This window comes from Petromyzon marinus, unplaced genomic scaffold (genome assembly GCF_048934315.1).
Source record: "Petromyzon marinus isolate PM22_M1 ecotype Great Lakes invasive population unplaced genomic scaffold, UKy_Petmar_22M1.pri1.0 PM_Scaffold_439, whole genome shotgun sequence".
NCBI classification, from domain to species: Eukaryota; Metazoa; Chordata; class Hyperoartia; order Petromyzontiformes; family Petromyzontidae; genus Petromyzon; species Petromyzon marinus.
Genome location: NW_027423434.1, coordinates 18,642 through 29,024, shown reverse-complemented (window position 1 = coordinate 29,024; position 10,383 = coordinate 18,642). Strand labels below are relative to the sequence as shown.

General features: G+C 42.6%; 1 protein-coding gene across 1 annotated transcript; it reads left to right on the top strand.

Moving 5' to 3' along the window:
* The first annotated feature begins 607 nt into the window (after positions 1–607).
* Positions 608–9,691, top strand: LOC142923350 (uncharacterized). The gene is made up of 3 exons (XM_076064425.1): positions 608–974; positions 5,482–5,577; positions 8,707–9,691. Exons 1-3 carry the CDS (start codon positions 696–698, stop codon positions 9,262–9,264), a joined length of 933 nt encoding a protein of 310 aa, XP_075920540.1. The 5' UTR covers positions 608–695; the 3' UTR covers positions 9,265–9,691.
* The last annotated feature ends 692 nt before the right edge of the window (positions 9,692–10,383 follow it).

The window sequence follows — 10,383 nt, the reverse complement described above, 5'->3', positions numbered from 1 at the left end:
TCCTCAGCAAATGTCTGTTCAATAAAAAGAAATCCATACCAGTACTGCAAACGTGGAATTTACTCTCGTTTCAATCTTGTCTTGACATCCCCGACGACATCACTGTCTCTTTCGAACTTTCCTCGTGAAGTCATCCTCATCCTGTAACCCGAAGATCGGGCGAGTATTTCTACCCTCGGCACACGCAGGTATCAAGCACTAAGGGGCCGTCCATAAATGACACAGCTCGTGTGGTCCTCGATATATGAAGGTGTTACTGGGCAATCGACGAGTGGTTAGACGTAGGAGGAAACCTGAGCACTTGTGAGAGTTTAAAACATTCAGGCTGGGTTGCCAACGACCCAACCCCTGGGTTTAACTAAACTGGGTTGTGCGAGGATGGTACAGATCCTTGGTCTGGGCACGCTACAGTCACGTACAGTATTTCGTGTCAAGCCGTTTAAAATGCGACCCCTCGAATATCAACGAAGCACGACGATGCAAAAAAGAATCGCGAATATTTACCTGTGCGAAATAAACTTTAAATCGAAAATGCCCAAATAAGCGCGGTCTTCCGGTGACGTCACATCCATATTGTAGCCATAGCGATTTGGTCACGTGGCCGCTCTTCGCGGCATTCGTGAGGGACGTCTCGGGAGTGAAGCGCACATCGCTGGCGATCTGGAGAGGCGGCTTTTCCAGCTCACTCCTCGAAAATGTCTAAGCTCATTACCTTGATGGTGACGTCGGCGATAATATGGCAACATGTTCGCATTACTCCACCGAGTGCTTGGGAGAAAAAAACAACCTTCAACCCTGAGGAGAACTCCACAAGCGCTCCTGAATTTGGCCAAGTCCCCGTCAAGCAAACACCGATGGACGGCACCAAAGATGACCATGAGGGCACACGGGTCAAGGTGGAGTTCTTGGCTCAAGGAACGCCGTGCACTGCTAAGCCGGAGCAAGGGCTTGACGACACTGGATTCCACACGGACGTAAGGACTTTAATTTTGTAGAATATACTTATATATAAAAGGGAAATTTGTGAATGCGTGTCTGTTCGAAATGTTTAGCATACTTCCCGACATGCAACAAACTTGAAATTTGGCATATGGGCAGCTTCCAGACTTACACAATGCAAAAAGTATGCCGTAGCGTCACGCAGTGTGCCTGCCGACGTCACGCATCCCCCCCACCCTCCGCGTAGGCCGTGTATTCGTCCAAGACAAGAATCCAAGTCCCGGGCAAAGCCGGGACTTGGATTCCAGGATATAAATCAGGATTTATATCCTGGAAAAAAATCCGATGAGCTATGAAACTTTTTTTACAGAGGTCCAGTCGGGATGGGTCAGAAATTTACAATACAAAAAAAACGATAGGATGACAACGTATAGGAAAATTAAGCAAATCACTAAAAATAAAACTAAAATAGATCAAGTACAGGCGTGTCTCGCTTAAAAGCGAGACACTTTCCACGGAAATTGCTCGTTAAGTAAAAATTCGTTAAACGATCACAGTTTCGCCATTGACTTCCATGTTAAAAGACGTTACTTTTCAGCCCCAACATTTCCCACTCTTGAACAATATAAAATCAAATGTCACATTTACCACACATGAAGAACTACAGTGAATGCAGGTGCCTGTCCTCAGCATCTGCAAATAATTAGCGCTACCCTCCCTTCACCAACGTTCCAGATGGCCGCAGAAGCGCATCTGAAAGCGCGCGATGCAAACAACAAACTGCGGCCCTGGCGCCACAGCACGCATTTCATCAATCGGTCTCCGCTCGTTTCACAAACAATTGCTCGTTTTGCGAACAAACTGGGTTCAAATTAAAATTGCTCATTATAACGAATTCTCGCAAAAATAAGGATGCCCTTGCCCAATTTCCAAGCTTGGGCAAGGCAGCAAAACGACAGCAAAAACAGTCCCAGACAACACAAAGTCCCTCAATAAAATTGTACGTGAAAATGTCACAAACAATACATGGGAAGGATGAAAGTTACGAATCACATTTAGAAATGCAGTGGTATCCAGAACTAAGCTTCTGCTTGATAATATTATTTGAAGGAAAATTTACGATATTAATGGTGGAAACAAGGTTGCTCCGAAACGTTGGAGCTGCAATGGCAAATGCTTTGTCACCTATTCCTTTTCTTGTTCTTTGGAGATTTAAAAGTAAATTCGATGGGCGTCTTATGTTTCTTGGGTTTAATAATGGGGTTAATATATTAAGTATAGCACAGATTTAACAATAAGAGATTTTATGGATGGCAGAGCCCAATGTAGATTTCGTCTTGCATCAAGTGATGTGAGATTGTATTTTAAGTAAAGGTCATACATTTCCCAGAATGAACCAGATTTCATCAGAACTTGGAAGCTAAATAGGGTTGAGCCTGGATAGTGCTGAGGTGATTGACCACCACGTATACCGGATTGTCATAGGCAAATATATTCTTGGTTCTTTCGGTAAAGTCACGTATATAGTCGTAGGCAAGTCCGGGGCTATGTGGTGGTCAGCAGAGGGCATCTATTGTTTACTGTGATGCTATGCTCCAACAGCATGATGAAGTATGGTCAGGTAACCTCCAGTGTGGTGTAGCTATCATCCAACAGTGGATTTACAAGAGGGCTGCACATGTGTAGCTAGACGTCTATTGATCTGCATTTTACCCATGACCTTAATTGCAAAAGAACTGTGTTCCCTCAATATTTTGTAAACTTTTGATTTAAAGCTTTCGTGACTGCAGTAATTCATATTCTTAGTTCTTTCGGTAAAGTCACGTTGAAGGGAAACAACAAAATAATAAAATACATATAAAACAATAAAATTCTCACGACGTTTCGACCATAACACAAAAGGTCGTCTTCAGGTGTGTTGGTTTGCATAAATTACTGCAGTCACGAAAGCTTTAAATCGAGATCAAACACGTTAAAGAAGCATTACGACAGAATGGCTACAATAATACTCAAATTAACAGAGCACTGAATGCCAAAACACGATCGCAAAGCAACACTGCTGAAAGCGATCAGATTCTTAAAACAATTAAAATTCCATATATCTCAGGAGTAACTGACAAATTAGCCCGTGTTTTGCAAAAGCAAAACATTACAGTAAGATTTGGTAAAGTACACAAAATTTAAAAACTAGTATCTTGCACAAAAGACGAATTACCTAAATTATCAACAGAAGGTGTATTTCGGATTAATTATTCATGTGGCAGATGCTATATTGGACAGACGGGACGTAACATCAGCATAAGACTAAAAGAACACCAAAGAAATATTAAATTATCTCAAACACAGCTGTCGGCAGTGGCAAAACATGCTTGTCAACAAGGACACTCAATTGATTTTGATAACGTTGAAGTATTGTGTAAAACTAATTATTACTGGCAAAGACTAATTAGAGAATCCTTTGAAATTGAGAGAAACAGAAATAACTTTAATCGTTCTGATAGCTATAGGCTTAGTGCGGCTTGGAAGCGTATTATTAAATAATACATATTACAATTCCTTATAAGGGAAACACATTAACGGATTACTAATGTAGCATATAATCACAATAACACACCTTACAACTAATTACCAATCTACAACTCATTACTAATCATAACCATTGACTGATTGCCAATCGATTATATAATTACAATACCCCCCCCCCTCCGCCTCAATTCACTGCACCTGAAATGAGTTAAATGATGAAGTCACCCTGCTGCTCTATTTAAGACCGAGAGCAAGTGAGGGCTTTACCATTCTGGCGAATTGCCCGATTATGCTGGATGTAATTACCAGCGAAACGTCATATTCAAACTGTAAATGTTGTGGATTCACTCTTCAACACACCGGTGGGCTAAAGTAGTGAACTAATTGTCTTTTATATTCTTAGTTTTTTCGGTAAAGTCACGTTGAAGAGAAACAACAAAATAACAATATATATAAAACAATAAAAAATTCTCACGACGTTTCGACCATAACTCAAACGGTCATCATCAGGTGTGTCGGTTTGCATAAATTTATTTTGAAAACGGCATATTTATTTATATATATAAATAACGTTTGCGTCACTCAAACCATGAAGAAGAACCCTCTTGAGGAGCCTTTCAAAACCATCACTTTACCCTACATTGCTGGGATTACAAAAAAGATCTCCAAAATCTTGAATAAACACAAGATCCAGGTCCGTTTCAACACATTACATAAAATCCGTGATCTGGTTCCGTCTGTAAAAGATGTGATTCCGGACATACAATACCCTGGTGTCTACAAACTAAGTTGCCTCTGTGGTAGTAGTTACATTGGAGAAACCAAACGCCATATCTCGGACCGCATTCGTGAACATAAAGCAGACCTTAAACACGGTAGGACCAACACCTCGGCCGTAGCAGATCATTGTTCTAATTCAGTAGGCTCACATGCCATTGACTTTTCCAAGACGGAGGTTCTTTGTAAGCCATCTGGCTTCCATGAGAGATTCGTTCATGAGGCTATCCACATATACAAACACAGAGACAATTTCAACCGAGAAGATGGATTCTATCTTAGCAATCATTGGAAAGATTTGATAAATCATTTCAGTTCTTGATTGATTGTTCACGCTTACAGTGCCTTTCAGACAGCATACATAAAAACAAATTTCGTCTCCCCCCTCCTCTTTTCAAAAAATAGATGGACTAGTCCTGGCAAACTGCCATCGTTGCGCGTGACGCAAACGTTATTTATATATATATAAATAAATATGCCGTTTTCAAAATAAATTTATGCAAACCGACACACCTGATGATGACCGTTTGAGTTATGGTCGAAACGTCGTGAGAATTTTTTATTGTTTTATATATATTTTGTTATTTTGTTGTTTCTCTTCAACGTGACTTTACCGAAAAAACTAAGAATATGAATTACTGCAGTCACGAAAGCTTTAAATCAAAATTTAATTGTCTTTTGTCAACGTGACACTTTATTTTGCTGATTGGCCGTGTCGGGTGGTGGACGGTTTCGACACATTTATAAATAACCCGATCTAACCCAAAAACCTTTATTATGAATAATATTGGTCGCGAAAGCCTACGTGTTAAACTTCTGGACTTTTGTTTTCTGCCATGAAACAGTTAGTCCCATTTTTATTGCATTGTTGTGGAAATATTGGAGGACTGGTGTGAAAGTGTGATGCTTCTCAACAAACAAGGCTGCATCATCAGCGTAGTCGAGGTCAGTGAAGTGGTGCCGGCCAATCTTGACTCCAAGGTCATGGGTCATGTTTACATGATCCAGTCGATTACCTGACAAAACAGCGCCGGTGCAAGCATGCATCCTTGACGTACTCCAGATGTGGTCTTGAATCGTGGCGAAATCATGGCGAAAGTCTGGACTTGGCACAAACCCTTACACTTGTGCCTGCATGCAGATAATTCCCAAGGTCTAGCAGGAAAAAACGTGTTAATTAAAATAATGGACCAATCCTTCAATGAACTAATCTCTGAAATGTCAATGTCTTGTTTTCAGACCGCATCCGATTATGCCAAGATCATCCACCCCGATGACATCGTCAACAGCATCTTGCTTTTCGTGCAAGTCTGGCTGTGGCTGCAATCCCGAAAGGTAAGGGGGACAGCTCATCATCACCAATGCAATTAGTCTGAATAAAACAAATCCTGGCTTTTGATTTTTAGACCAGCTCGGAGGCTTAGCGTGAATGACTCAATCCCTCGGGGTCTGATGAAATAAGTACCACTTTGTGGGGAAATCAACAGTGGTTGCTCTATGAACAAAAAAGTACATCCTATAGGAATGTGTAATTGCTATCTCTGGTTTAATGCTCATTTGAGCAGGATATCCACTGGCGTTTGACATGACCTGCTATGATGACCCGCTGCCATTTTGTAATGGTTAGCACACTGCTCATGAAATGCAGTTCATCATGGAAGTGGAAGCTGGTAGAACTCTACCATTTCTGAATATTCTGCTCGGACGTGGTCGAAATGGTAAAATAACACACAGCGTTTACCAAAAAAAACAAATGCACATTGACTCCTATCTGAATGCAGTCACACCATCACCCCGCGTAGAAATCTGCTCTCATCAAGACGCTCATACAGTGAGGGAAAAAGTATTTGCTCCCCTGCTGATTTTGTACCTTTGCCCACTGACAAAGAAATGATCAGTCTATAATTTTAATGGTAGGTTTATTTCAACAGTGAGAGGCAGAATAACAACAACAAAAATCCAGAAAAACGAATGTCAAAAATGTTATAAATTTATTTGCATTTTAATGAGGGAAATAAGTATTTGACCCCCTCTCAATCAGAAAGATTTCTGGCTCCCAGGTGTCTTTTATACAGGTAACGAGCTGAGATTAGGAGCACACTCTTAAAGGGAGTGCTCCTAATCTCAGCTTGCTACCTGTATAAAAGACACCTGTCCACAGAAGCAATTAATCAATCGGATTCCAAACTCTCCACCATGACCAAGACCAAAGAGCTCTCCAAGGATGTCAGAGATAAGACTGTAGACCTACACAAGGCTGGAATGGACTACAAGACGATTGCCAAGCAGCTTGGTGAGAAGGTGACAACAGTTGGTGCGATTATTCGCAAATGGAAGAAACACAAAAGAACTGTAAATCTTCCTCGGCCTGGGGCTCCATGCAAGATCTCACCTCATGGAGTTGCAATGATTATGAGAACGGTGAGGAATCAGCCCAGAACTACACGGGAGGATCTTGTCAATGATGTCAAGGCAGCTGGGACCATAGTTACCAAGAAAACAATTGGTAACACACTACGCCGTGAAGGACTGAAATCCTGCAGCGCCCGCAAGGTCCCCCTGCTCAAGAAAGCACATATACATGCCCGTTTGAAGTTTGCCAATGAACATCTGAATGATTCAGAGGACAACTGGGTGAAAGTGTTGTGGTCAGATGAGACCAAAATAGAGCTCTTTGGCATCAACTCAACTCGCCGTGTTTGGAGGAGGAGGAATGCTGCCTATTACCCCAAGAACACCATCCCCACCGTCAAACATGGAGGTGGAAACATTAAGCTTTGGGGGTGTTTTTCTGCTAAGGGGACAGGACAACTTCACCGCATCAAAGGGACGATGGACGGGGCCATGTACCTTCAAATCTTGGGTGAGAACCTCCTTCCCTCAGCCAGGGCATTGAAAATGGGTCGTGGATGGGGATTCCAGCATGACAATGACCCAAAACACACGGCCAAGGCAACAAAGGAGTGGCTCAAGAAGAAGCACATTTAGGTCCTGGAGTGGCCTAGCCGGTCTCCAGACCTTAATCTGTGGAGGGAGCTGAAGGTTCGAGTTGCCAAACGTCAGCCTCGAAACCTTAATGACTTGGAGATCTGCAAAGAGGAGTGGGACAAAATCCCTCCTGAGATGTGTGCAAACCTGGTGGCCAACTACAAGAAACGTCTGACCTCTGTAATTGCCAACAAGGGTTTTGCCACCAAGTACTAAGTCATGTTTTGCAGAGGGGTCAAATACTTATTTCCCTCATTAAAATGCAAATCAATTTATAACATTTTTGACATGCGTTTTTCTGGATTTTTTTGTTGTTATTCTGTCTCTCACTGTTCAAATAAACCTACCATTAAAATTATAGACTGATCATTTCTTTGTCAGTGGGCAAACATACAAAATCAGCAGGGGATCAAATACTTTTTTCCCTCACTGTACATCGGGCTAAGAAAGTTGATAGTCTGAGAAGTGAAATTAAACATGTTAAAGAAGTGCTGCAATTGAAAAGTTACAATGATGCACAAATCAACAGGGTATTGAATGCATAGTCTTTAATATGTATTCATTAATCCCCCCCATCCACGAATCTGGCTGTCACCTGATGAAACTAGTTGTAATTACTGGCGAAGAGTCATACTCAGATTGTAAATGTTGTGGCTTGGCTCTCCAACACACCGTTGTGCTGTACTAGTAACGAATTGGCATCTTCTGTTTACGTGACAAACCTTACTAATTGGCTGTGTCGGGGTGGTGGCGGGTTTAATGACACATTTATATATTTACGCGATATAACCCAAACAAACCTCTATTATGGATGAAATGCAAAGTTCATACGATGAATGTGTAAACCACAATCGACTGGAAGGTCGTATGTGGTGGGGTTTAGTGTTGGTACCTCCCAACTCTTTAAACACATCTAGTCAGTGTGGAATAAGAGTCCACTTACACTCTAGGCCGGGGGTGGGGAACCTTTTTTCTGCCAAGGGCCATTTGGATATTTATAACATCATTCGCAGGCCATACAAAATTATCAACTTAAAAATTAGCCTGTTATATTGTGTCAAACATTGAATTAAATCACCTCTAATGTGATGGCATGAGTCTGCCTCTCTTTGGTGGGGCGTGTGATGATGTTTGCTGGTATTGATGATGTTGCTACTCGCAACTGCTTTTCCAGGTTTGCTCCTAGATTTATTGAATTTCGAGTCCCACCTGCGGTAGCCTTGGCAGGGCCAGACCATATGAATTTGCGGGCCTCATACGGCCTGCGGGCCGGACGTTACCCACCCCTGCTCTAGAGCTTCCTCTGGTGACAGCAAGCATATAATTATAAAATGTAAATATATTCATGTATTGTGGTATCATGGGATCCTGTGAGATGGAGATAGCATGTTGGATGTTTCCATTCAGCTAGAGATAGAACATTGCTACTGATGATACCTTTCCTAAAACATTTCTTTGCTTTTGTTTTTTTCTAAGGACCTGTCACCGCCCATCAGCAAGAAGATCAGGACTGTGTGTCGCAACATGAATACGTTGAAAAACAAACTAAAAAAAGTCCGAAGGAAAATGAAGAAAAGACTTCCGAAATCTCCAGCCACCATTGAAAACGTTGCTCATGAAGATATTGACCTGCAACCTTCTGAAATAAATCGGGTGGCGATTTGGCAGCGGCAGGAATACAAGCCAGACCCGGAGCCTGAAGTCTACGAGGCCATCGATCCGACTGGACAACGATTCCAGAAACCCTACAAGGAGATACACTATTCCCGCCACAACGAAAACACCCAAGTGGACCAATGGGCATACATTCGCAAATATGCCAACAAACTTGAATACTACAAAAAGATTCAACCCCGCAACACCCCCGTTACTTACCACACCTTCAACCGCAAGATGAAAGACCGACAGGACATTTGCTTCATTGAGGAGAACTCCGCCATGAACAGATGCACGGTTCACATCACCAAAGCACGAAACGGGCAACAAACAACCAATGTGTACGTCTTCTCCATGCCCAAAACCTCCAGCCGTTAGATGAAACTACATACACTCACACACACGGAGACCTACGCACACGCAAACACTCACACACGCAGCTATACGGACTGTTGGGGAAAAGTGCTGTGGAAGGCTGGCATGGAACACAAGGGGGTGGGTGGCCAACACCATGCCCTCTCTCTCCAGCACGGACATTTACACACAACTCCAGGAACTCATTTCGGGCCAAGTCGACCGAGGGGAGGTCCAGGACCAGTTCAGATATCATCACTGGTGTTGGTGGCCTTGAACTGGAAATTAACTCTGGTGGCAGGGTTCATCGCGAAGTGCACCAACTACTACACCACCGCCCCCCGTGCACACACTGATACACAAACACACACACTCGTATACACACTTGTATGTTGTTATTGGAACCCCTAATGGAGTTGTAAAAATAAAAAAAAATTCGACTACCTCTGAATGTTGTCCACATTTACTCATTCTATACTGCTGGCCAGTGTGGAACTGGACCAAAATATCTTCTAGGGCTCTCTAGATCTCCTAATCGAGGCCCTTCAACCAGCAATGGTGTCAGTAAGCAATTGCAGGGCTGCACTTTTACCTTATTGTTGATATTTAGCTCCCGAACAAGCTGGATTTCGAACTGGCCATAGCAAATCTGGCTGTCGCCTGATGAAGCTAGTTGTAATTACTGGCGAAATGTCGTACTCAGATTGTAAATGTTGTGGCTTGGCTCTCAAACACACTGGTGTGCTGTACGAGTGACGAATTGGCATGTTCTGTTTACATTACAACCCTTACTAGTTGTCTGTGTCGGGTGGTGGCGGGTTTAACGACACATTTTTATATTTACGCGATCTAAATAAAAAATCTCTTATAGCTGTAGCAGCTACTGTAAACAGATCATTGTCTTCACCGCCCCCATTAGAAGATGGTTTCCAGCGCCAACAGAGAACCGGCACAGCCATGATTGACCTCTCTGCTGCTGCCGTTGACACCGTTTGGGCCTCATGGCCGCCTGCTGAAGATACCCAATATCATCCGATGCTGGTTTACTCCACAAATAGTCGACGTGGAGCTCAGCGACAGTACTTTGAGGGTACACCTCTCGCTGGTAAATACAGCTGCAAGATAATTACGAACAATAGCCTC

Coding starts and splice junctions, on each gene's coding strand:
- LOC142923350 (XM_076064425.1), top strand. CDS start 696: ATGTCTAAGCTCATTACCTTGATGGTGACGTCGGCGATAATATGGCAA. Junction 975..5,481: donor ACACTGGATTCCACACGGAC/GTAAGGACTTTA, acceptor TCTTGTTTTCAG/ACCGCATCCGATTATGCCAA. Junction 5,578..8,706: donor TGTGGCTGCAATCCCGAAAG/GTAAGGGGGACA, acceptor TTTTTTTCTAAG/GACCTGTCACCGCCCATCAG.